This window comes from Dryobates pubescens, chromosome 29, assembly GCF_014839835.1.
Source record: "Dryobates pubescens isolate bDryPub1 chromosome 29, bDryPub1.pri, whole genome shotgun sequence".
NCBI classification, from domain to species: Eukaryota; Metazoa; Chordata; class Aves; order Piciformes; family Picidae; genus Dryobates; species Dryobates pubescens.
The window spans coordinates 6,287,193-6,314,868 of NC_071640.1; the positions used below are offsets into that span (position 1 = coordinate 6,287,193).

At 47.9% G+C, this 27,676-nt stretch overlaps 1 protein-coding gene across 3 annotated transcripts in view; it reads left to right on the forward strand.

The window, feature by feature from the left end:
- The window catches only part of PBX3 (PBX homeobox 3), a 116,994-nt gene extending 89,366 nt beyond the window's left edge, over positions 1–27,628 (forward strand). For 2 of the 3 annotated variants that reach the window (XM_054174221.1, XM_054174220.1), the window contains exons 3-9: positions 1,989–2,230; positions 8,180–8,370; positions 11,088–11,223; positions 17,872–18,037; positions 19,317–19,429; positions 20,270–20,359; positions 23,319–27,628. In XM_054174221.1, coding sequence (XP_054030196.1) covers positions 1,989–2,230; positions 8,180–8,370; positions 11,088–11,223; positions 17,872–18,037; positions 19,317–19,429; positions 20,270–20,359; positions 23,319–23,411 — 1,031 coding nt within the window. In that variant the 3' untranslated portion in view covers positions 23,412–27,628. The remainder of the gene's footprint in view (positions 1–1,988; positions 2,231–8,179; positions 8,371–11,087; positions 11,224–17,871; positions 18,038–19,316; positions 19,430–20,269; positions 20,360–23,318) is intronic. The other variant, XM_054174222.1, reaches the window with a different exon arrangement.
- Positions 27,629–27,676: the final 48 nt, after the last annotated feature.

Genomic DNA, 27,676 nt, shown 5'->3' on the forward strand with positions numbered 1-27,676 from the left:
GAACACCACACAGGCCAGACACTGTGCAAGAGCAAGGGCAGTGAGTCCAAGGGGAGTGAAGGGGTAAGCCACAGAGGTCCTGACACAGCCGTGGTGGACACAGGGCTCCCTTGACAGGAGATCACCACCTGTCCTGTTGCAGAACGTGTTGCATCTCCCTCCCCAGGCATGGGCACAGGGAGCAGCATGGGTGGCTGGAGCCATGCCAAGGCTGTCCCCAACAGGATTGTGCCAGTCCAGGGACATGCCAGAATGATGTGTGGTGTTGTCAAACTGTGCTCATCTGTGGATCTCTGAATGGGCAAGAGAAATAATTTAAAGAGATGATGACACATTTTTATTATTTCCATGAAATTATGTGGAATTATAGTTTAAAAAGAAGATAACAGGCTTCAAATGTGTATTTTAGAGCAAAACTAATGCTGTTCTTCCTTGACTCTGGAAGGTTGGCCAGTCAGGGGGTTATCTCCCACTATGCATGGAGTTTAGGACACCCGGAGTGAAATCCGGTCATTGGGGAGCGGCTGCTGTTCCCAGCTAGTGCAGGAAGCAGCATTGCTGGTTCTCAGCTGCCTGCATGGCAGCTGTGGATGGTGCTGGCTCGTCTGGCACAGCCTGTTTGGAGCCTGTGCTGCCGCGAGGAGCTGAGACAGGCACAAGCGCCCATGCAAGCACACAGGGTGCCAAGAGCAGACTCCTGGGGCCTGCTCCACCCAGAGCACGAGTACCTGCTTCTGAACAGGTTAATTGGGCTGGGATGTACAGGGTTGCATTACATCTCTAATGGAAGTGTTGATTCGAGGAGCCATGGCTCTGGTGAGTTTTGTACTGCTGTAATTATTTTTAAACTTTCTTTTTGGCACTGTTGATAACAGCTTGGCACCGTGCCTGTGTGACCTGATTAAACTTACAAATTGTCAGCCTTGATCTATAGGACGCAGGAAAGATTGCTGACTGAGCACCGCCTTGGAAATTCTCCATTTAAAACAAAAATTAGATTTAAAATCCCGTTCCCAACAATGCAGTGCAAGAGCAGTGGCGATTGGAAACGTGCACTCGGTATCATGGCATCGTGATAGCAACCAAATCCCTGGGCGAGGGGAAGTTTAATTCCTTCTTGTTTGTGCTTAGGCTGTGAGCAATGCTGTGGAGTGGGAGCTGCCCTACAGAGAGTGGGGCAGCCCTGAGCGGGGGCCACTGGAGCATCTGTATCCCCACTCTTAGCAGCCATTCCTGGAGCAATGCTCCCACCATTTCCCCTCTCTGATGTGAAATTTCAGCTCCACCTGTGTGAAGCCAGAGACCATAGATGCCTGTGGAAATGGCTGTGTCTGTGGGGTCTGTGCTGGTGGGCTGTTTTTCACCTGAAGTATCCCATAGTTGAAGAGCAAGTGGCAGGTTTTCCCCAGGCACTTTAAACCAATGCTTGGACCTTGTAAGAGGGATGTAATCCAGTGGTACAAGTCTCCATAAGAGTAATACAGTGCTTAGATCCATTTGAAAGGAAATGAGAAGCAAATCAATTATTTCCCAATAAATAATGCACTTACTTTTACCACATGGTCTTACATCAAAGTGATATAATGTATAGGATAATGCCAGCCTTGTGTGGCTGTAGCTGTTCTTGGAACACATCTGGAGGATGTGTGTCTCTGTACTCATGCAAATACTCCTTTAATATTTAAAATGAAGTGTTTAAAAATTGTGCAAGGTCCTTTATATGCCCCGTGATGATGTTCTTGCTCTGTATTAGAACCCAGAGGGTGCTGCTGCATAGCTGTCCCCAGCAGAGCACCTGTCTGGGCTGTGGTTCAGGGGACCTGCCCCACAGGAGGGTGCCTGTGGGGAGCAGGTCCAGTCCCTGTGGCCCCGCGGACAGGAGGGCTGTGCAGGAGGGCTCCTCGCAGGCGTGCAGCGAGTGGGCAGCGGCCAGGCAGATGTGAGAAATACTGACTCTGTTTTCTCTTGTTCTCTCTTTTCTGCCCAAGGTTTGAGCATCCGAGGAGCCCAGGAGGAAGACCCTCCCGATCCCCAGCTAATGAGACTAGACAATATGCTTCTGGCAGAAGGAGTCTCAGGTCCGGAGAAAGGTGGGGGATCGGCGGCAGCAGCTGCAGCCGCAGCAGCCTCTGGAGGGTCTTCAGATAACTCTATTGAACACTCAGATTACAGAGCCAAATTGACCCAGATCAGACAAATCTATCACACAGAGCTGGAGAAATATGAACAGGTCAGACATCAGCCTATCAGTTGTACATGTACCTGCCACTGCTCTCCTCTGCACCTCTGCTTGCCAGCGCCTACTGCTGCCCAGCTCCGGACCACAACCCCTCCTTCCCTTCCCTACCCCTCTCCCTGGCAAAGATCCATGGTGCTGCAGGAGTCTGCTGGGCTTCGAGGAACTGCTCGCTGGACCCAGGACGCATGTCTTGCATGCCTGAGTGTTTTCTGTTGTCTGTAACCACCTAAAATCAACACCTGAGCCCATGTTCCTCCCCTTTGAGCCATCCTAGAGAGAGAGAGAGCAGAGCAGAGTTGTCTGCTGCTCAGTGCTGATTTCACACCCGTGATGACGTGTTACAAGGCTGGGTCTGGTGACTTGGAGGGTGCAGGCAGATGAGGGGTGTGCTGGCAAACTTGGTCCATGAACTCTTGGCACAGGTGACGGGAGGCTCTGATGCAAGGCTTGGCCAAAATGGGTTGCCATAGCAGGTGGCAAGGGAGCAGGAAGTGAAGTGCCAGCACAGCACCTAGCCCAGGCTTCAGGAGCATCCACTATGGATAGGAGGGTATGGAAATCTGAGTTCAGGTGGACACTAGCACTTAGTGTCTGGAGTGATAAGTGTGCTGAAGAGATCCATGGATTTACATTCACTGTGGGGGCCTGGTGACCCAATATATTTGCTACACTAGTGGCACCAGAAGCTTTTGCCACATACTGCTGGGTGCTGCTGGGTGCAGTTGGCTTCCTGCCCATGGGGTGAGGGGCTGCACTGCCTTGATTTCCCTGCAATCCATGGAGAGACCTCCTTTGTTTCCTGGTTTTGTAATGATCAATGGCATCAAAAGAGATGGAGGAGGGAATAATGGCACAAGACCCCTGGCCCTTGCAAACCTCAAACAACGTCTTCATTTTCCCTTCCCAGAGGTGTCCTAATAAAGCCTGAAAACCCTGAGCCTAATCAGCTCAGTGAAGCTCATCAGCTGGTGGTTTTCTGAGCTGAGCTGGGGAAGTCCTGCCCTTGCCCCCAGCCTCTCATGAAAAAGCTTTGGGCTGTACAGCCCAGAGCCACAAAAGAGAAGTGGAGGCAGTGACCAAATCTCTTGAAAACTCAAGGACAAGGAGAGGAACACACTGTGCTCCCAGCTCCTTCCCCAGTTCCTGCTCCCTGTCCCAGCCTGTGTCCCCTGCCTGTCTTGCCAGCACAGAGCAGGGCCTGGGGGCCTTCATAAAGCTTTATTTTAAAGTTTCCCTTTCTGTGTGAAAGACCCTCTGAACAGTCTCTGTCTGCTTTGCTTTGCTTTTTTATGCCACCAACAAAGGCAAAGGTACCCACTGAGTTGTCAGTGGGTGGTGGGGAGTGCGTGTGGGTCACCAAGGGAGCATGGAGAAAGAGGGGGAGGATGGCACTCACCAGCACAGTCCACACAGCATCCCACAGCAGACACTGGTGAGAATATGGCTGGAGTGGTACACGGCTGGCATGAAGCCAGAGTGATTCAGGTGCTGGTGGCACAATGTGGCTCAGGTGCTGTTGGCATGGTGTGGCTCAGGTCCAGGGGCATCGTGTGGCTCAGATGCCAGTGGCTTGGTGGGGTTCAGGTGCCAGCGGCACTGCCTCATCTGTGCCACCTCTTTCACTGTGTTGTTCGAGTGATGAACCAACAGATGAGCAAATAAGTGATGGTGTCTTTGTTCAGATCTCCTTTTCTCCCTCAAACTAATCCCTCTTGTGCCCTCCAAGGACCCCAAACATCCTCACAGACCCTTGGGCTCTCCTTGCACTGCAGGGCTGTGGTGTGCAGCCTGTGGTGGAGATGGGGCTGGCTGTTGGATTAACGAGCATCAGCCAGCAGGAGTGTGCCTTGTAAGCGCAGGGACAGGGGGTGGAGATAGATCTGGGGCCAGAGCAACGGCAGGTTGGTGCTTGCAGCCGCTTCCTGGCAAGAGTCCTTTGACTCTAATAAGTTTAATGATGTGGGGGAAACGGGAGCATTTTTAGCCCTGTAGCTCCATTTACAAAGGTTTCGGCTGAAATGTCACAGCCATCCGTCCACACCACAGGAAACTTTGGAGGATGCTCAAGTGCTGCTAGGAGAATGAGAGAGAGGTGGAGCTGATCTGAAACATGTATGCTTCCCTGTGGATCTTGACACCCAGCAACGTCTGCTCTACAGAAACAGGATAATTTCCCCAGCCTTGCAGCAAACTGTGTCCTGACAGTTAGTCTCAATGCAGTGCTCGTCTCTGCAGCCGAGAGCAGCCAGGACTTTGTGTCTCTGCAGGTTCCTGAGAGACGGCTGCTCTCCTGCAGCTGTGGAGCAGCTTGAGCAGTTCATACCCACGCAGGGCACTTGCCTGTGCCAGGGAGTAGCTCATTCCCATGCAGGGCACCTGCCTGTGCCAGAGAGCCGCTCAGCACCACGCAGGGCACCTGCCCACCTCTATCCTGCCATCTCTCTCCCCGCACAGGAGCTCCTGTGGTCCCACTGCAGCTGGCAGCAGGAACCAGAGTGGTTTCCTGGAGACACTTTGCAGGCAGAGTTTGATCCTGATATTTGTTGCCAGTTCGGGGAATGCACTGGGGAAAAAGGAAAAAAATAAAAGGAAGGAAGAGAAGTGGAAAGTGTGTCACGCCATCACACAGCGCTCCCCTCGCCTGCGCCGGGAGAAATGGCCGTACACAGGCAGCTCCTTCCATAATTTACAGCTCCTATAATAGAGATGACATATTGAAAGCTATCTTCTATAATTACACTGAAATACATTTTTTGCTGTAGGCGAAAGTACTGTAAGGGTCCCAGGCCTCCTGGAGCAGCTGGGAACCTGCTTCCTGAGTTCACGGATGTCTTCTGAATTCACCCCAAACGGGGCTGAAATGTGGCCGCTCAGAAGCTGCCACCAGCCCCACAGAATGCTGGCTGGCACCGTGCCCCTGAAGACTGTTTTGGGCCATTTCCTCTTTCTCTTGCACTTGTCTGAGGAGTCTTGATGAAGCATTAAGGCTAGCAGGAGCATCCCTGCTTCTACAAGGTTTCTGAGCAGGGTAACAAGGCCATCACTTATAACCTGACATTATTAATAATGTCTTGGACACCAAGCAGAGGCCTGAAAAATAGTACTGAAAAAGGGATCAAGTAGCTCGGATGCTATAAATAAACAAGAGAAAACAAGACAAAGCATCAGAGCCTTCTGAGTTTACTTCCACTCTGCTGCACTGAGGTAGCTCTGCAGATGGGAGGTGCTGGTGAAGATAAATGAAAAGCAGGCTCTCTAAGTAGCTATAACCAAACAAAGTCTCAGCAAGCAGTTCAAGTCAATTCAGGGAACAGTTTTGCTTCTCAAATGCAAGAAACTCTAGCTTTGAAGCATCCCAAATTTTGATACTGTATTGGTGGAGAAATCATTTCTCATAGAAAAGACAGATCTGACAATATTTTTAATGCAACAGTTACCATTTTTATTGTACTTTAAAACTGAATTTCCCAGACCTGCAAACAAGTGGGCAAGTGGCAAACTGTAGGTTTCAGCCGTTCCTTCTTTGGGACAGTCAGAGCTGCTCACGAGTCTCAGGGAGAGAGCTGCTGCATTTTGGTGTCTATGTGACCTTACTTTTGTGCATCATTTGCCAGGGGAGCCAAAGCTGGGTCTTTTACCACCAGTTGGATGGCTGAACCCAAGCTTTTCATGCTAAGTTTGTCCAGGAAGTTGAGCAGATGTCACAGAGGAGGGATGCAGCTCCAGTGCAGTGAAGCCAGCAGGAGCAGGCACTAGTGCCTGTCTGCCTGCCCCACTCCTGCTGGGGACTGCTGCACTTCCCTGGGGGCTTGGTGAATTACTGTGTCAGGTCTGCCTTTACACAGGGCAAAGCTTTGGGATGGAAGCAGGAGAAACAGGTCATCAGGACAAGTCCTGTGCTGTCTGGGCGAGAGGATAGTGGCCAGGGTTGCTGAGGACAGCATCCTTATTACTTCACCATGGCAAGAGGGGACAGCAGCTGGTCTGCTCCATGAGTTTTGCTGCCTGAAATGTCAAAACAGGAAGAAAGAAAATATGCAAATGGAAAGTGAGGATGAGATGCATTGAACTCCTTCACCTGGAGCTCAGAAAGTCTTGAGAAGGGCAGGGAGCTGGAGGCAGGAGGAGCTGTCGTGTCTGAGCTGGCGTGAAGTGGTGGTGAGCTGATGTAACCTCAGCCAGCAACGGTCGTCTGCACCAAGGCTCACCGAGCCTCACCAGAGTGCTGCCTCCAAATGGGTGCTGCAAGGATGTAAATTAGCCTGTAATTTACTTTCAGTAGTGTAAAGGAAAAAAAAAATCACTTTGCCTGAAGTGTATGCATCTTTCTTAAGGGTGTACCCAGATTTTAATTATCTAAATGTAAATACTTAACGAATTTTACTTAGAGTAATGAGCTAAAGTGCACACTACATAAATGAGATGTTCTAATTAATCATGTATGAACTACTGGTTTAAAGAAAAGCTATGTGAATTCTGTGAATGTTGGGCTATTGCCAAATTGCTAATCAGCATTTGCATTCATAGATGGCTTCACTTAATAAGTTGTGAGACGTTCAGTGAATGTTATAGGAAATGATGAGTTTTTAGATGCATAAACTTTTCACTTTTAACTCCTTCCTTCACACAATCCATTGAAATGCAGGAGAATCCCTGAAAAATGTAGTTGTTGGACAAATAGCGTAGATAGTTTTCACCCTGGCTATAGAGGAGAAAGGGGAGCTAGAGTCAAACAGATGTGTAATGTACGGTGGCTGGACAAGATACTTGCAATGTTTCCTCTGTGTGATTTATTGGCGGCTGAGCATTGTGCTTGTTTCTGTTGCATTAGATGCACAAGAGCAAAGTCCTATGGTCTTACTTGGCTGTGCTCACAGCCTGGTGGTGGTTATGATGGCCAGCCCCTGTGTAGCTGACATGCAGGCCTCCTGTGAGCACATCAGCCTTGTGTACATCTACCTTGTCTGATCCGGGTTTGAGATGCAGAGAGCAGTTCACCTTGTGCTGCCCATGGACCCTGTGGAGGCCAGCACAATGCCCAGCCCCCTCTCCTCTTCCCAGGGCTCCACTGGGACAGGGGGAACTTAGTGCCCAAATTGTGCTCCAGTATCAGGCTGCTCCCCAGTAAGGGATTAGCCCTATGGCCACCACACAGCTCTGTCTAGCAGACTGCAGTCCTGGTGTTTGTTTTTGAAAGAGAGAAGGCAGATATAAATCAGCAGTTTGTGGCAGCTTCCAGACAGCACAGGAGGAGCCAGGATGCCAGCATGACAGCCTGGTCCTGCTGAGGCCTGGATCAGGTGGTGTCTGTTGGTGATGCAGCCTGGAGAAGTTTATGTCATCATGTCTGTTCACCTGCATAGTCTGGGACTGATAATTGATGGCTCCTCATCCTTTCCCTTCTTCAGTACTTTGGGCCAGGCTTGGGCATGGCTTTGCTGAAGCCCGCCTTCTAAAGGGACACATGCGGTGCCTTGCAAAATTCTAGAGCTCCTCCCCTGCTGCAGGGTGTTAGCCCTGTCTGCTGGCTGCCTGAGGCTCAGCGGGCTGCAGGACAGGCAGCCCTTCCCAGGGTTAGCTCACCTGGCTTCTGAATGTGTGCTGGGCCCTGCTTACGTCCTTCTCCTGCCCACAGCCATTGCACCCACCAGTCCTGACCTCTGTCCACTGTGGTCTGGCTGGGGACGTGGGGATCTTGGAAGGAGCTGTTCAGCAGTTGGTCAGCTCTGCTGGCTGCCCCAGCATGGTCCCAAGTCTCACGGTCAGGGTGTGTGTGATCTGTTCCTGCAGTTGCATGTGTGTGGAGGGGATGGGGAGAGGGCTGCACAAGGTCCCCCAGCCCCTCACCCTGACACTGCTTTCCCCCTCAAGAGCCAGACCTGAGCTTGTGTCCTTGTGTGACAGCACAAAACAATTTCTAAGCCTCTCCTTCCTTCACAGGCATGTAATGAGTTTACCACACATGTGATGAACCTTCTCAGAGAACAGAGCCGGACACGTCCCATCTCTCCCAAGGAGATTGAAAGGATGGTGGGCATCATTCATCGAAAATTCAGCTCCATCCAGATGCAACTTAAACAAAGTACTTGTGAAGCAGTAATGATTTTAAGATCAAGGTTCCTTGATGCCAGGTAAGGCAGAGGCGAGTGTCTCCAGCTCTTTCTGGTGGGAAGGGACAATTGCTGGGTAGACCAGGGACTTGTGTCCCCAAGTGGGTAAGGGCTGCTTTGCCCCAGCAAAAGTTCCCAGCCCTTGTTCTTTACCCAGCAGCTGTTGTGAAAGGGAGGGTGCCTGCACAGAGCTTTCATCCACAGCAATGTCTCTTCTATGTATTTTAGTGCAAGGGCCAGGCTTGTTTACCTGATGCTTGCTTGTTTACCCTGCTCCTATGTGAGTTACACAGGATCTGCACAAAGGGCTGGTTTGTCACCACAGCAGTTGTTTAAATGGCTGCCAGTACTGATGTCTTGCAGCATAAGGCCAGCCTTGCAAAACACTGACCCTGTAATGGAAGAGCTAAGTTCTCTGGGAGGCACTTGCCCGTGGGCTGCGGCTGATGCTGGGTTAGCAGCTGCATGTGCCCGAGGTAAGGAGGGCACCGACGCTTCTGAAAGCCAGATCCGCTGGCTCGCCTCCCAACAAGCTGTCGCCTGACTGGGGCACAGAAGAAGACAGCACCTTCCAAACTGCTCACAGCAAGCACATGTCCCTCAGACACCTGTGTCACTGCTGGAGCTCACAGCCCACCCCCACAGCCTGCAGCCTCCAAAGTGGGCTGGCTGTCCTGCCCTAGGGAGGGATCGTCCCCTGTACTCTGTACTGGCAAGGCCACACCTTGAATACTGGGTTTGGCTTTGGGCCTCTCGCTATAAGAAGGATGTTGAGGTGCTGGAGCATATCCAGGGAAGGGCAACAACACTGGTGAAGGGTCTGGAGCACAAGTCCTGTGAGAAGTGACTGAGGGAACTGGGGTTGTGCAGCCTGGAAAAAGGAGGCTGAGGGGAGACCTTCTCACTCTCTACAACTCCCTGAAAGGAGGTTGGAGACAGATAGGGTCCAGTCTGTTCTCCCAAGTAACAAGCAATAGGACAAGAGGAAATAGTCTCAAGTTGCTCCAGAGGAGGTTCAGGTTGGACATTAGGGAAAATTTCTTCGCTGAAAGGGTTGTCAAGCGCTGGAACAGGCTGCCCAGGGAAGTGGTAGAGTCACCATCCCTGAAGGGGTTTAAAAGCCATGTGGATATGGTGCTGAGGGATGTGGTTAAGTGGTGACTTGCTGGGTTAATGGTTGGACTTGATGATCTTAACAATCTCTTCCAGCCAAAATGATTCCGTGGAGCAGACAGGCAGGGATTCAGAAGGGTTTTTAGACACAGGCAGCTTTGTGTCTAAGTCCTGACGAGGTGGGACATGGATCCCCGGCCCTTTCACAGGGCTCCTCTTGGTGAGTAGGGCCATGGCAGCTGCCAGTGCCTGGCCGAGACAGGAGGAGCAGCCGGCACCAGGCAGAGCCTCCCTGCAGCAGCCAGCTCCTGCTTCACACCTGGAAGCTGTGAGGAGTGAAACAAGAGCAGAATCCTGTTATTAACAAGGAGGTCACTGGCAGGTGTGGAAATTAGGGTAATTACAGCCAGTCGGAGAAAATGTCTGCAGAGAGTGCCAGGAACTGCAAAGGTAGAGCTGCAGATGCATGTTTTAAAGTGATTTCTTTAAAAAGGAGGAAGGTAAATAAGGCAAAATGAGCGGAAGCACAGTAATGAGATAAACATAGCTCTAGGGAGAGAGCCTGCCTGCTCCAGGATACAGTGTAGTTAGCAGCATCGTGATACTGCTGGAAGAGAGCGCTGGGGATTGCGCTCGGCTGCCGGCTGGCCTCGGGCACAGGCAGTTTGATTGCAACCAGCCCTGAGGGGAAGGGAGCTCTGAAGGAAATGTTTAACCGGTGCTTTCGAGAGGATGTTCAGGAGAGAGGGAGAGCAGCCGATGTCAGGCAGGGGGAAGGCACCACAGATGTGTGCATGCTGTAATCAGTGTGGGAGAGCACAGCAACGGCCGGCTGCCTGCCCTGCCCTGCCGGAGGTGCTGTGGGGTTCCCTGGCTGGCATTGCCTCATGGCTGGGCTGGCTGGAGAACATGCTGGCGGTGTGCTCTGGAAAGGCTTTGCTGTGAGGCCACACACCTCAGTACATATCCCAGGTGGTGTGTGAGAGCCTGGGCTCTTCTCTGCCCTCAGCAGGAGGGTGCACAGATGGGTCTCCCTCGCAAAGCCTGAAAGCTACTTGCTCATGAAAGCCAATTAGCTCAATGAGTGCTATGTAAGGACACGTCAGTGAGGCCATGCTGTCCTTTTCCACCGTGCTCACCCCAGACACCTGTGCAGAAGCCCCAGCTGACCTGTGCTAAAGGAGTGAGGTTCATTAGGCTGCTGTCAGCATGGAGTGGTTTAACGGTTGGGAGATTCAGGCTGGGTTCTATACTCGGGTGAGAGGTGCTTCAGGCTTAGCACCCTGCCTTGCCTCTTGCTTCATCATGTTTTCTGCCACCACACACAGATGTGCACCCACGGGATGGAATCCTGGGTGGAGGTGGATGGCATGAAGCCAGAAGCAGAGTCTGGACTCTTGCAGGGTGGATGTAGGAATGTGAGCACTGGAGCCCACAGCCCTCTCATCATGCTGTTTAGGGCAGAGCTGAGCCCCATGGGAGGTATCAGGGTACTGAACAGTGCTGTTGTGTTGCTGTGTGCTGCAGCACAGGTGTGCAACAAGGGTCACTTGCAGCCCAGCTGACCCTGCTGGAGGCCTGTTTGCATCTGGAAGAACAGCTCTGATTTTCTTTACTTATTTCAGGCGGAAAAGACGTAACTTCAGTAAACAAGCCACAGAAATCTTGAATGAGTATTTTTACTCCCACCTCAGTAACCCCTACCCCAGTGAAGAAGCCAAAGAAGAGCTGGCAAAGAAATGCAGCATCACAGTATCACAGGTAAGCAACAGGTGGGAGTGAATCCTGGCCCCTGTCTCTCTGCTTCCTGGGCAGTGCCTTGACCACCTGGCTCCCCTTGTGAAGCTCCAGGCTCCAGCCCTCCAGGCTCTGTGGTGTGCTTCCAACGGAGGCGTGCAATGTGGAGCAGGTCCCTGCACAATGCACCTTTACAATCCCTTCAGATTTGTGTTGTTGACCATGATGAAGTTCAGCAGGGCTCCACAGGAAAGGCAGCATGCCTGTGAGGCTGGGGTTGTGCTGGGGTAAAAGGAGCATGCATGCAAAGATGAAGACAGAAATAAAAAGGGTGTAAGGCTGGCAGCTTTCTCTCTGTGCAGGCAGTGAGATTCCTTGCTGAGTCTTTCTGTCACAAATTTGTTACAGCTCACTGTTATTTTGGGGGAAGGCCAGTTTATTGACAAACATATAATCTATCTCTATAGATCAGAATTTCTTTGATTGCTGGAAGTTGTTTTTCTAAGGCAGTGAGAGATTCAGCCTCTCAACATACTGAATTGACATAAGAGGTTTCTCTGTAGCAAAAATGTATTAGGCAGATTTGCAGCTTTTATCACATACCAGATGTTGCTGTGGAGTTAATGCAAGGAAACGAGCATCTCCCTAATCAGAACAGCTCACTATTGGCTGCTTTCTGTACAGGCCATAGTACATTCCCAGCTCTGGACTGGTGTCTTTCAGCAATGTTCAGGCTGATGACACTGCTCCATCAAGCCTCATGTCCCCAGAGAGTTTAAGGAAGAAAACAACACTTTGTGTTTCTTGTGGCCTGTACATTTGATAGAACCCCCAAATTTCCCCACAGCCAGTCTGGCTCTTATATCTTGCAAAGGTTGTATTTGAGTGGCAGGGAAAGCTCACCAGCAGTTTCCAAGTTCTCCAGCCACCCCACTGCCCACTCTGAGGGCCAGTGTGCTCTCTCCTCGCAGCTCTGTCAGCTCCACTTATCAATATTTCATGTCTTTTAGAGGAACAATGCCTGCGGCAAATGTGTTAACTATTAATGATTGCAGGCTGCACTATTGGCATTGCTAGCGATGCAACCTTTAGCTTTATAATTAAGACCTGAGTTGAGATTTACTTTATAGGTCTCCCTTGAATGCATGAAAAATTCAGGCACTTTATTGAAGACTTCCAAATGAAAGGCTGCCCAGCTCCCCCAAACTTGGTGTTACTTAATTGACTTTGGATGCACCCTCAGCACAAACCTGGCAAAGGACACATGAGGCCAGCGGAGATGTGTGTGCCTTGCTCTCTCCTTGTTCACTCCTCAGCATGCAGCACTTACTGTGCTCTGAGCAGGGTGGGAAGCACCTGTGCCAGTGAAAGGCAAGGCATGGAGACTGGGACAGTTTCTCCCAGTCCATTTACAAGTAGTTGTGATGATGGGCAGGAGGTTTTTTTGGGGGAGAGTTCAGCACTGAATTCATTCCCTCTCAGTGCTTCTTCATTACTGTCAGCATCATGCAGGCAACTGCTGCCCCGGCAGCTACAGGGCAGCCATGGTAGCCGCTGGACAGCACTTCCACGCCCACAGGCAACTCTGTGGCTGCAGTGGATGCCTAGAACCAGCCAAGCAGCCTTAGAGCACATGACTGGCCAGGCACCTTGGTCTGCAGCCCTTCATCTTGCTGCTGGTTTCAGTCCTCTGGGTACAAGATGATTTATAGCAATTCCTTCTGTAAGTGATGTCCAGAAATCTTCCCATGTGAGCCATGGCAGTCTACTAAGTGGTTAGGAGAGGCAACGCCATCACCACTAACTTGGAGAAACCAGAAGTTCTTCAGCTCTGCTGACAAAATATAACTGGGAGAGAGTACATGACATCACAGACCTGCTGAAGAGATGCTTTTTGTCCACCCAGATTGTGCCTAGCAGTCAAGGAGGTAGTGATCCCGCAGAGTGGACAGAAAAAAAGCTAGATCCAAATAAGGCTGAAGTGACTGAATGAAATGAGATGGAACATTTGAGAAGCCATAACTGATTGTTTCTAGTGCTAATAGATCTGATTTCTTTCTTAATTGGTTGTTTGATAAGATTTAGTGTATATGTTGTAGAATGGAATAAAAGACAGGCAGATGTTCCAAAAACATAGAAGCAGCAATGAGCCTGTGACACGAATATAGGTTTGTCTCTTTAATATTTGATAGAAGCATGAATTAGTTGTTTCTTGAATCCATTAGGAAGCCTGAGTGAGCGATGGGAGTAGCTGCATTGTGTCCTCTGTAGCACTGCATGCACTGCCCTGAGCTTGGCAGGGTGACATGTTCCAGCCTGGAGTGAGGGCAGGGCTGACCACACAACCTGGGCACTGGCTGTCAGAGGTGCAGGTGTGAGGCCATGGCTAGGGATTCACTCTGGCAAGATACTATAAATGATGAGGAAAAGCTCTGGATGATGGGAAAGCCTGAAAACAGGGCAATGTATCATCTGATGGGAGAGGAGCATGTATGTGAGAGAGGGAGTGCCTGTGATCAGCTGGCTGCTTAAGTTCCTGATAGATCTGCTGTCACAGCTAGAAAATGTGAGTGCTATGGATATCCTTATCTTTGATTTTCAAAGGCACTTCCAAAGGCTGCATGGCTGGACTGCAGGGTTAGTTAGTATTTGCTTGGTCAAACTGGGTTGAAGTTGTCTTTCTTTGTACTGAAAAATGTATATATTTTTGAGGTCATTTAGCAGAAAAGTTCTGGGCAGGCACTGTAAAATAGCCAGTGCACACTGCTCTGGTGTCTGGCAGCAGAAGTCAAGAGGATGCAGTCCAGAAATCAGGGGTGAATTGAGCAGTCATTTAAAATACTGGCAGGAGTAGCATCACATGGGATAAGCGATGGCATCCAAGCAAATGACTGAGCTACACCTTGCACAGGGCTCTCATGAAAAATCTCTGAGACCACAAAGGTATTTCCAGCCTTGACCAGGAGTCCCTCAGACATCACTGTGCCTGGCACTGTGCCTTATTTGCCTCCAGTGCTACAAACATGCTGGAGGTGCAAAAGAGCTGGAAAATGGAAAAAAACAAAACCAAAAATAATGAATGGCTTTCCAAACTCCTGGAGGTTGTGGCTCATGTTCGATAAAGAGGCTTTGTCCTTTTTCTGGCTAAGCCAAGCTTCCTCCTTAGCCTCTCCTAACAATGATCCAAGGTGTTTCTTTCTTGTACTGTCAGTGCCTTGTAAATGCTGGGGGCAGATGTGTGGCAGACCATTTTCTCCCTCAAATACTTAATTAGTGAGTGTTTTGGGTGATCCTCCCCCCAGATTAAGCAGCTCACTGAAAATCTTGCTGCCATAGCACTTTACTGAGCTGCAAAGAAAATTGTCTCCCAGAATCATTTAGTTGCAGATGGGAGATAGATGGTTTCAGTTTTGATATTGGTGTTTAAAATAATATGTAGAGAAGGTTTTTCAAGAAAAGCATAAAGACAAAGTATTTATTAAGACGAACATCTTGCACAATTCCATTTTTAAGAGTATGGGAAAGGTAATTCTAGGGGAAAAAAATGTCCTTAACTGAGCATCGTCGGCTGTAATTTAGAGCTACCCGATCAGCACGTGTTCCAGGGAGATAAACTGTATCATCTGTTCTCCCCTTACCATGGCTGCGAGGCTGATGTTTTATACTTTTGCAGATGAGCCTCTTTCAGGGTGTCATGAACAACTATCAGTCTATCATATGGGCTATAGAGAGGGCAGAGTCATTGCTGAAAGCATGTCAGTGGATTACAGCAATAACATTTTTCACCGCTTCAAACAAAAGAAGGATGTGGTTGACAAGGAAATATATTTAAAATTCTTTTAAAGAAAGAATGCAGAAGCTGGTTTCCAACACCCCTCCTGCCCCTGCTTCATCTGAGTCCCTTTCTGTAAGCAGGCTGACAGGGAGATCTGTGGATATATAGGCTCTTGCCTTTGGACATCATATGGGAAGCAAGGGGGGGAAAAAAAGCCCCAAGCTTAATTAAATAGTTTCTAGAGGTAAAAAATTCTTCATTTAGGTCATGCACCACAATTGTGCCACACTGATTTTCAAAACTGTCTATTTTGTGCCATTGGGTTAGGTGTGGAACACCAACTCTGTGCTACAAATGCTTGGGAACACAATGGAAAATTTCCTGTGCTCCATAAACACGTAGTTCACTAATTTCAGCAGCGATGCTCTCATGTCAGCTGCGTCTCCTGCAGAACGAGCGCTGATTTATCCCATGACATCAGCCAGTGCGGAGACACGAGGCAGGCCTGCCCCATCCCAAATCCCACATTAGGCATCTTGATGGTTTAAGTAATAATTTATTGTCTTTTTATTTAACATTGCAATTACCATGATAAATAAGTGCAACAGTATTGTTTGAAATGTAATATACAATTAAGCCAAATTAATTAATTGGCCTTCAATGATTGGGGGAGAAAGATGTTCATTGGTTTTTTATGTGAAGAGATAGTTTGTTTTAATGAAAAATGTGTTGTGAAGCAGCTCACAGTGGAGGCAACTTTCATCTTTAGGATGATTGTGGGGCTAGCTGAGGAGCCAGGGCACTGCGTCTTGTGCCGGTGCTGACCTGGGGCAACCCAGCAGCGGTACCCTGGTGCCCCCGTTGAGGGTGCCAGTGCCACCAGTAAGGGCAGGGTGAGGTGTGCTCCAGGATGGGGCAAGGGAAGCTTCAGGCAGCCAGCACCTGGGAGAAACTCCATGGTGGTGAATCCAGCCTAAATCCTGCCTGGCACAGCTTCTACCCAAGCCATGCCCTGGTCCCATCCAACCACCCATGTTGGCCATGCACATCTGGCCAGAGCCCTTGTGTGCCCCTAGGCCATGGCACGCTCTGTGGCAGCCCCTCACTGATGTGTTCCAAGGGAAAGCAAAGTCCTTTGGCTGGGAGGTGAAAGGGCCCGTTAGCCCAGAAGGACACCGTGGTTCCTCAGGGCAGCTGTGCCAAGCCCTGCTGGCACACAGGGCACAGACTTTAATCTCAGAAATAGTTTCACATTTCTGGATATTCATTTAGATGTGGTATGCAGGTTAAACATAACGTACGATCACTGCTCCTCTCATTGCTTCCAATTAAACCTTGCTTGTTAGTTTAACCTCTAGGTAATCCCATCAAACAATTGATGTCAAGGAAACACTGCCCACAGTGGCTCTGGATGAGTGGCCATTAATTTTAATTGCCTTGATATTAAAGATTAAGAAGTATTGGGACTAGCAGAATGGAAACGATCTGATGTCAAGCAAATCCACTCATTGAGGCTTCCCCAGGCTGCTGGTGATATTAAAATTTTACTGTGAGAATTAAATAAACCTTTATTAGTGATGGCTGTTGTTTGATTGGTCCAGGGGCGTACATAAACAGAGGGGTCTCGTACACATCCGTGGACAATACAGTTGATGTACAGAGATTCCTCAATTATGAAACTGTTAATAAAGCATAATCTGATTGTCCACAATAATTATTTGCTAGGTTTCATTAATGTATTATTGCTTCTCTGACTGACAAGGTAATATTAAGTGCAATATATAGAATACGATAGAGTATTATCTAGGGAACAGAATGTATAAGGTACCTTTCGTATTCCTGTTCAAAGCTGGAGGCTTTTCATTAATTGTGTTTAAACAAAAGCTATAGCTACATAAAATAGAGCAGGATTCGTCTCCTTCCTGCAGCAGGGTGCTTTTCTGGGTGCTGTGGTGTGTGCGCCTTACTGGGCGCTGTGATGGAGCACAATGGGGTGAGAGGTGCTGCAGAGCTGCTGTGGCTCATGGTGGGTGCAGCCATGGGGTGAGGGGCTCTGAGGAGCACAGGACCCCAGCTCCTGTCTCTCCCTGTGCCAGGTCCCTTGTTGCAGGGATGGCTGATAACCATTTGTGTTATTACTCGTCCTCTCCCTTTTACCTTTGTGGTGTTGCAGACACTCTCTAGTCTCAGCAGCAGTGGCCATTGTCCATGTTACAAGCTGGGTTTTTTATTTAGGAACTCTGTTGTGGCAGCTGAAGTTAAACAAAGCCATGGAGAAAGATTGTATGAACTTTTTCAAGCAGCTCCAGCCGTGACCTCTGCATGGGTTAATAGTCAGTGCCCCATGAGCCATCTTGGCTTCAGTACAGTATCTTCAAAGGGAGATGACAAAGTGACTTTTCAGCCTTTATTGATTTATATGATTCTTTTCATTTTCAGCCGACCAAACACGATGCTATGAGTGGGCTGCCAAGGTTGTTCCAGCCCAAAAATAAAGAACAATTGCTCTCACTGCCCGCTCACCTTCACTCAACCAGACCTTGGTCCCCTTCAGCAGATTTCGGGGTCTTGCACTGATTTTGTTGACAAATGGCTCATAGAAGCAGGAGACAATGGTATACTACATGCTACAGAAAGTTCCAGGATATGCTGTCACCAGAGCTGCCCCTCGTGCATCAGTTTGCCAACAGAGAAGCAGAGTCAGATCATGCTCCTTCATATCCATAGTAATGTTTAACTGCTGCTTGGTTACTTTGTTAACTGGAGCGCATGGCAGATACAGGCTGGGGGCTGGGGCCCTCCCATTTGCTGAACCAAACACCACGTCTTGAAGGGATCATGCTGTGCCAGGTCAAGCGCTTTGTGTCCTTCACCCTTCCCACCTCTCTCCTCTGCAGGTGTCCAACTGGTTTGGAAATAAGAGAATCAGGTACAAGAAGAACATTGGGAAGTTCCAGGAAGAAGCCAATCTCTACGCGGCAAAGACGGCTGTGACTGCAGCGCACGCCGTGGCCGCGGCCGTCCAGAACAACCAGACAAACTCCCCCACCACACCAAACTCTGGTACGTACCCAGCTCGGGTGATAAAGCATCCTGTAGGGCAGTCCATACGGGATGGTCCTCAAGGGCTCCCTAGTGAATTTGGTTGGGCTGAAAAGGCTGCAGCAGCTCCCTAGCAGATGTACTCATGGCACAGGGGAGTGGTACGAAGCCCATGGACCTCCAGGCTAGACCACTGCAAGTTCTGAGTGCTCTCATAGGTGGTCCCAGTGGCTTCAGTGGCTCCTGCAGCCTTACAGGGTAACAGAGTGGGGCCCATGTTATTCCAGTATGGTGACATCTGCCTGGCTCAGGCTTCTGGCAGTTTTTTTCTTTCTGTAGGTATTTTAAGCTTTTACTCCTTTAATGAAAATAACATAAAATGAGGCAGGCTCCAAGTCTGCTTTTGAAGAACTGTTGAATTTATTGTCAAGATAAGAACAAAACAGAGGAATATTTTAACATGGGCTAATTAGAATTTAAACTCTCGAGTGCTTGAAATAGAGCTGATACTATAAATAGAAATCTAAGGATGCCACTTTTATTTTGGAGTTTCTCTACCACATGTTCTTCTGCAGCATTAAAAAATTGTCTCACTGGTGTGTTGTTGACATTTTGCAAATCTAAGCATTAAATTAGCAGGGGAGCTCATCAAGAAGCAGTTGCTTTTTTGGGCTCTAGAGGCAAAGGTTTCCATGAAGCACAGATGTGTTTGGCGCTATTTACAGTCAAGTTTGCTGTGACTTAGTTGTAGACAACTTTTAAAGTGTATAAAGGTCTATGGAGAAAAAAATCCCACAACTTTAATGAAAAGAAAGTAAGAAAAAGGTTCCTCCTCTGACGGTAATAAATTGGCTAATTAGGAATGACCAGCCATTTCCTTTTGAAGGAGACATTAAGCACAGATCAAAATGAGTTTTTCTCTGAGTGTTTGGTGATAGCATCTCACGATGAAGCGAGCTGCCAGAGGAAAGCTCTCAACATGAAAACCTGTTGTTGTACAGGCTGCTCTTCCAGAGGGAAGAGCTGACCTGGGTCACACAGGCCTTCCAGGCTTTCCCAGCTTGGCAGTGCCGGGCGGCAGCTGGTGCAGTGGTGAGAGCTGGCAGCAGGTCCCGCCGGGACGTGCCGAGCCGAACCGGTGGGCGGGGGGCCTGAGCTCACCTGCGCTGGGGCCAGTGTCTGCTGTGCACTGCTTTTCCTTCTCCTCTCCTGTCTTCTTCTCTTTCCCCTGCCCTCAGGTCTCGGGGGTTATATATTTGCAGCTCTCTGTTATTCAGCTACCTAACTCTTTCCTTTCCAGGTTCTTCTGGTTCTTTTAACCTCCCAAATTCTGGGGACATGTTCATGAACATGCAGAGTCTGAATGGGGATTCTTACCAGGGGTCCCAAGTCGGAGCCAATGTGCAGTCACAGGTAGGAGAAATGCCCCAAAGTAGGGCCTTTCTAGCAGGGTAGGGTTTGGGCTCAAAATTCCACCTTACTCTGGCTCTATTGAATGGTCTGTGCCTCGCTGCAGAGTGGAGGCTGCATATTTCTGAATGTGACCTATTCTTACCCCAGCATTGAATTTCACAAATATAGAGGAAAGAGTGATTTTTTTCTGATTGAAATTTTAAGCTTTGTGAATGCATTCGGCTCTGGCTTGAGCTCATGGAATGGGATTGGGTGCGTCTGACTTCCATGGACACTCTAACTCCAGTAAATTTTCTTTCTTTTCTCCTTTTTTTTCCCTTTCTTTATTTTTTTTTTAATTAAAAAAAAACCAAAACCAACAAAACACCACAAACCCATCTTTCATTTATTGGCTAAACTTTTATTTATTCATTTATTTAAACATCAGAACACATCTAACTGAGCTATTAAAACACAAGTCATTCTTAGCCACTTTTCCAATCCTTTCAGATAGGGTTAACTCCATGTTTATATGCAGTGTATATGCCATAATCTCTTCCCATACATGCAAGCACATACAGAGGTATAAATATGCACAGCACTTTGCTGCAGACACTTAAGAAGGACCTACAGGATGCACTGCTGTGAGGAAGTTGTTTGGCTGGTGTGAGAAGCAAAGATGTATGGTTTTAAACGTGCAAGGATTTGTTGAAATTCTGCCAGTCATTCCTGATTGATAAATTTGCCTTTCATAGAAGATGCTAAACCCTTTTGGCTCACATAATTCAAAATGTTGCCTATTGTAAGTGATGATGTTTTAATAGATTTGGAATGATGAATTTTGTTTCCCCTTACTTTAAGGTGGATACCCTGCGTCATGTTATCAATCAGACGGGAGGATACAGTGATGGCTTGGGAGGAAATTCACTGTACAGTCCACATAATTTAAATGTGAGTACCCAGGGGAACAGTAGTTTGGAGAGCCATAAGCACGGTGTCAGGTAAATGCAGTCATTAATACATGTATTAATTACTCTTACAATAGCATTTTTTTAATATCTCATACATGGGGATGAACTGCAGAATAGCCCTTGGTAGAGCTGTGAGTCTCGATAGCGTAAGAGAGAAATTCTTAGAGCTGGGGCTGCAAGCAATTCCTATTTTTGTATTTTTCAGCCTTATGAGTTAAAAAGTAATAGCCTTGGAGAGAAGGCTCTTGTTCTTCGCACAGAGATGGTCAGATAACTCTGTACTGTGTTCGTTATTGCCTGCAATCAGACACAGGACTGTGCTTTTGATATACTTTGAGCCATTTCAAGGGTGCACATTTTTCCTGTGTTTGAGAAGTACTTTTGGCCTTGTTACTCCAAATGGGAGGGAGTAGTAAGTCTGGCAAACAGATGCTAGTAAATTGAGGGATTATAGGCTTGATGGTGATAGGTGCTAAATGTCCTACCTCTCGCTGTAAGCGATGGGATCTGACAGTGCTCAGACCCTTGCAGGCTGGACCCCGGAGCCTGCACACGAGGCACCAGGATAAATAAATGCCAAGATCTATTCTTCTGTCGGTGTGAAAGCCTGGGATGAAATACCACCCACAGCAGCAGCCTCTGTGGCGAGGGCTCCACAGCAGATCCTTTCATCCTTCATTTCCAGCTTGCTTCTCTCATTTACAACTTCAACAATTAATGCTTTAGTGGTTTTTTTTTCATGTTTCATATTTGCTTGAGAGGTGACTTGCATTTGTTTTCCTTCATATTCATGGAATTTAAAATCACTGTAGAGAATTCCCTGTCTAGTGACCATCTCCCCCACCCTGGGGGCAAGCCCCGTGTCTCACAACCCACTGTGGATAAGGGTGTGGGTGCTGAGCAGCATTGGGAACCTGCAAAGAGGATGGCTGCAGGAAAATGCGGAGACCCAGTGTCAGATACTGCAGCCAGAGGGAATAGGAGGTTTTCCCCCCTTTTTGGATTTCCACTTGCCATGAGAGTAAATATTAATAATTTAAAATGTGATTGAAGATGTTCAATTGTAAAGGGAAAAAAGTACCATTAAATACTCAAATCTTTTACATTTGAAATGTCAAATCTTTCTTTTTGGGTTTATAAATAACTCATAATAACCCACAACAAACCATATAAAAAGCCTTTTAGTTGCATTTCTCCTTTTTCATTTAAGTGTTTTGAAATGCTTCAGAGAATTTGCGATATCCTTATCAACATGATAAAATATGAAACTGTGATTGCCTGCAGCATTTTACAGACATGAATTCCATCTTCACTGATGAGGCCTGATAAGGCGCTGTTGTATAATACAGTGCATAATCTCAAACCACCAGAGTAAGGATTAATTTATTTGAAAAAAAGAATGCTTGCTGACAACCTCTCCTCCAGCTGCCAAGCTGAGTAAAAATATTGTACATTTGTTGTTTATAAATTTGGATAAAAGAGGAATGATGTTTACTTCAGATGGAATATCTTTAGACTCATATCTGCACAAGAGTTTTTCTTCCTCTAAGTAGATTCTCCTATCTTTGAAAAATAAAAAAGGCAGCAGAACCTCTGCCTTTGGAGCAGGGTTTTGTACGTTTTCAGGCTGTGTCTGATCAGTTCGGTGTTTTAAAGCAGGGGGTGTGGTTTGAGGCGACTGCAGGTTGGGCGTTGCTGTTAATTTGACTTAGGAGAAGCCAACACCAAACCTTTTGAATTTGTCAGCATAAGCGCTCCTCTGTTTGCTGTTTTTCATCTGCAAAGGAGATAATTACCAAGGCTTCTTTCTTGTCCTCTTGGAGCCATAAAGCATTTCCTTTCCTCGTGATAGATGAACCATTTTTTTTTTAATGTAAAACCTCGCCGGGCTGGGTGCGGGGGTTTGAGGGGCAATGGCCAGGCAGGCCCCACACGATGCCATTGCACCTCCTACCCCTTCCTCCTAGGACAGGGCAGTGCTTCCACGGCCCAGAGTGCCACGGATCGTTTTGGTAATGAAGCACGTCATAAGCACATTAGCATAGGCTAACCTTTCCCTGCCGGGAAGCGTCCCTGCCAAGGCCGGGGGCGCCGGGAGCGCGGGGCCGGGCGGCTCTGGCGGGCTCCGAGGAGAGGCCTCCCCGTCACTTCCACTCAGCGTCCCCCAACTCACGAGCCCCGCGCCTCCCTCTTCTTGACTGACATAAAAATATGTAGCGACAAGCTGCCTGCCACAGCAGAAATTTGATCAGACATTGATTTCAGCAATTGCCTCGATCGGCCGAGACATAAGGCAAATTTGTTCCTGAGCACTGCTCTGGCTGAGGCAGGTCTGACGCGGCGAGGGCCGGCGGCGTGCGGAGCCATGGAGCCGCGGCCGAAATAGGGGCTGCGTTTAGAGATAATTGGAAAGCTGATCCCAGCAGCCCCTTTCCGCCTGGCAGCCCCACGTTTGCGTGCTGGCAGATCGTGTGTGCAGGGACCCGGGCTGGCCGGGTGCAGCAGCTCTGCAGAAGGCTGGAGAGAGGTGATTCCAAACTTTGGGAGATGAGGGGGTTAAACACGGATCACCTCAGACTCGTCTTCTCAGGGGAGAAAGCTGACGTGTCGGCTAAAGGGATGTTCTTCATTAAAGCGCGGATGGTCGCTGCAGAAACCCCAGAGTCCTAGTTGCAGACAACACCTGGCTGAGCAGCTTCTGCTCTCCAAGTCGCCTTTCCGCTGGAGGCTCGGTGTTACCGCAGCGCCTGCTTCCAGCATCGCTTGCCTAACGCCCACTGCTGTTTCCTTTCCCGAATCCTGCAGCCAGAGGGAGTGTAGGAGAATCTCCTTCCCGGAGCATCTTCTCCCAAACCCCGGGCATGCCAGGCTGCACCTTTCAGTGTATGGTATAATTAATATGCATAATTGTATCAATTGAACTGTTTTTCCCTTTTCAGGCTAATGGAGGCTGGCAGGACGCAACTACTCCATCTTCTGTGACTTCCCCTACAGAAGGGCCGGGAAGTGTGCACTCTGATACCTCTAACTAATCTCCTAGCAACACTTTTTCCCTGAGCTGAGATGCCTTGATTAGCGCATTCAGAGTCACAGGAGAAAAAGGAAAGAGTTTTTTGTAGCCAACCACCTACAGCTTTACTGTAAAACCTTGTCTTATTAGAAAACTTGGTAAATCTGTTTTTTAAAGGTATCATAAGCATTTGTATTTATACTTCAACCACACAATGTTAAAAAGCACTTTATCCAATTAGGCCAAGATTTAGCATTGTTTATAGCCCTGTAACTATTTTATCATAATTTATTATCAGCAGTTTTAACAATGTTGGTCTAACAGTTGCCAATTACTTGGCCTTAAGGGTAAAAGTACAGGACAAGCTTAACCTCAGTAGCAAGAGCAGACACAAAGAAACACCTCACCTAAAATTTAACTTTGTGCATATTTCCATGGAGAGTCGAATCGCAGACTTTGATTGTGTTTAATCTTTTCATATCTCTTATAGAGTTGGAATAAAAAGAGCTGTTCGGTTATTTCGGTTAACAATGGTTGTGTTTAAGAATCCTTATTCGTCACATTTTTGTTGTGATCTATTGTCTTACAAATTAGATTGGAAACCAGGAGGATCTTTTCTTGCTAAAACTGCCCGGACCCCAAGTCGAGTCTCCTCTCTGTATTTCGACACCGGACTAGGTTGTTCTTAGGAGATGAAGACACTTGCTGCTGATCTCTGTGAAAGCCAGACCTGGGGTTTTACAGTACGAGCTAGGTGCTGCACACGCCTGCCAGGATTTGTTACCTCCTCTTGGCAGCGAACCACAAACAAACAAAGGAAAAAAGCAAAGGAAAAAAGCACCATCATATGGAGTGTTGTACATAGTGTAGCAAAAGAGTATTTATACATCTCACCAATCAAACACAGCTTTATTACCTCATGCGAACTCATACAAACCAATAGACTTTCAACATGTTCTGTAGCTTAGAGTGCTCACTTACTACCTCTGAACGATACTCACGCTGTAGTTTGTCTCTTTCTTATCTTTTTGCATCTTGTAATTAACTCTTTGTTTCCCCATGAAATGTAATGTACATTGTAATCTTTTAAAAGAATCAGGGTTGCGTTGGCAACTTTTAAAGAAGCAGAAGTGGAAACATGGGGGTCTTAGGTTTAACACAAAACAGTGAAACTGTTGTAAATACTGAGAAACATTTTGAATGTTCTTCATCTTGTTACTAATCCACGCAAAAACCAACAACTAATTGTAATGCATACAGACTTCAGTATTCAGTACTGTATATTCCCCCCTGTGTAACAGGGGGCCCTTTCTTTCTCTCTTTTGTATTGTATGCGATTCTGAAACTGATTGAGTCATGAAAATAATTTGTGGCAGTGATTCTAATGTATTAAACCGTTTCGTGTTACTTTCTAACTGGATTACACCCTGGATTGAAAAGTCTTCCTCGTGGTAGTTATATGTAGTTTCAAACATGAATAAACTTTTTGCTTTCATGATCAAATGTTGATGTAATTTCTTCCTGCTCAGTCGAAGTCAGACCTAGGAGATGAGTAGGCTACCAGGAGTGCAAGCTGTCACAAAGCAGGAGCTGAGCATTTCTTTAAATACCAGTAGGTCGTTGTGCCCTCTTGCCTGGAGGAGACTGGAAATCCTGGAGAGGTGCATCCTGGCAGGAGCAGAAACAGGAGCAGGAGCAGGAGCAGCATTGCTGCCAGTCCCTGTCTCCACTTCCACCCCACTCTGCTTGGGAGCAAAAATTGAAGTGGAGGTGAAGGAAGGGGTCAGTCCTTTAGATGAGTTTAAAAACCATTATCATACTCACTCTTGATTACCATCTTTATTTAACATTAACTTTGGAACGACAGCCTAGGCTAGCAAGTATAATGTGATTATAAAAATATTTTTCTTTATTAAAAAAACTTTTTTGGAAGGACATATATATATAAATGCTAATTTTACATCTTTTTAATGAAGTAAAGGTCAATAACAGGTAATAGCCTATTTACCATATCTCAAGGAAATTGACTCACAGGAAATCAAATTAACGTTAATCACTTGCAGCAAATGGTCTTTGATAAATACAACTACTTACTACTTGGGTTAGTGTAGCTAGGCAGGAGAGGGGCTAGTGCTCACTTCTACCAGCCCGTGCCAGGCTGGAGCCACAGAGGAGCTGCCTGCCCATCATGTTTCCTTTCCAGTCAGCTGTTCCAGCCTTTAGGTGTTGTTTTGGTGGCTAAGCAATTACCTGCATGATTCAGTGAGCTCGTGGGTCAACTTTTCTTATCAACAACTTCTTGTTTCAGGTGATTTTGTAAAATACCTTTGTTCACCTGCTCTCAGCTGCAGGACCATTGCCATACTCTTCTCCCTCTACATCCCACACGCCCTCATGCACCAGTTACTGCTTCTGCTTCTATTGATGGAGTGGACACAACTTCTCAATCAGTTTTAGAATTGACCATTGCTGCTTTCACTACAGGTGGTGCATTTAAATAAATAAGTCAATAGCTAGATGTGCATTGCAAAGCCTTCATTATCAGTTAACGAGAGTTTGGGGCAGATGGGGTCCGTGGACTTCCTGAGACTTCTGTGTGTGGAGGACAAAGCACCAAACGATTTGCATTTGCTAATGGAACTCCCCAAGTCCACACACTCAGTGTTTATGCTCCAGCTCAATGGAAACAGTATTTTAAATGTAAAGTGTGTCAGTGGAGGCGTAGGCAGCGTAATGAACACACAGACGTCCCTCATCTTGATCACATCTCTGCTGGCCACAGGCAAGGACCTGTCACACACTGAGGAGGTTCATAGGAAGGCCATCAACAACCTTTGGGCCGCACTTGCATGCCCCGTGCCCGCTGGGCATCATTAGTGTGCTGCTTTACAGCATTAAGGCTTTGGGTCCCTTTGAATTACAAGTGCAATTTGGCCTTTCCTTACATTGGCGAACAGCCACGTGGTTACATGGCAAATAATAAACATCTTGTCCTTGAGGCTTGATCACACATCAGAAAGGTTTACTGCAAGCACCAGTATTAGGATCATGCTCTTGATGGTATTGTGTTTCGCCCAGTAGCTACACCCTGAACGGCCATCAGAAACTTGTGCAGGAATGGTGACTTGTGCAAGGATCCCTCCTCTGTGCACACGGCCAAGATGGGCTATGGCCCTCTGGCCATGAGGGTCCTTTGTTGCACCTGTCCCAAAATGGGGAGGAGACCCTCAGCCCTCCCATCCATTGGACCATTAGTGGTGTGATTCTGATTCCCTGCATGCAGGTTTGATCTGTTGGCAGATGTGAGTATCCCTGTAACTGGAGCTGCCACAGCCTCATGTCCCAGTGCACTGTGGTGGCAGAGGGGCAAAGCCTACCAGACTGTGCCCCATGGCCATGGCTCCCTCCAGCCCTGAAGGTGCCAGCATGGAGACCCCACCCAGAGCATGTTAGGAGTGGCAGGGGAATTTGCAGATGATCTCAGAAATCTCCATCTCCAGTGCCCAACACCATCCTCATGAAGGCGCTGTCCACACTGCACTGTGCATCACAGGGCTGTGACAGGTTCAGGAGTGTCTGGAGGAGAGACCCACAGTGCTCCCCTGGGCAAGGCTCAACCAGTCACTTTTGCGACCGGCCCCAGCTCTGTCCAGCCTGCTGTGCCCCTGAGCTGGGGATCTGCACCACAGCCACTGCACCGAGGAGCTGGCGGTGGCTGGAGCAGCCTGCAGAGGAGCCATGAGAAGCCCTGCAGCCAGGGAGAAGTGACGCCTGGCACCCTGGCAGAAGCACCCACTCACAGAGCTGTGAGAGCAGCCCTGCAGTCATCTCACAGCCCCACGAAGAGCAGCAAACCTTTGTGCGCCAAAAGCGACACAGGTGATGATCTCCTCTCCCTGGCATTCAGCCACCAAGCTCCTGGCTCCCTGCTCCTGGCCTTGGATGCAACGAGGGATTCTTAGCCCAGGAAGGGAAGAGTCAGGGAGGTTACAGCCTTCCAAAATCCATGCCCCACAGGACTGGTTCAGTGGGGGCAGCTCTGCTGACAATGTGAACTTGGCATGAAGTGTGGGATGCTGAACGCCACCGCGTTACCCTGTGGCGGTGCCTTTTGCAGGGACCACACAGGAGTAAGATGCTGATGCCAGTGTCTGTGCCATGTATTTCCAATGTGATAAAAATATCTCCCGAGTAACTGAAGATGTTTCCAGTTTGTGTTAATAAAATACATCTTTTTAAAGAATGGAATTCTTCAAAGATTGGCAAATTTTATTTTATTTCATTAGC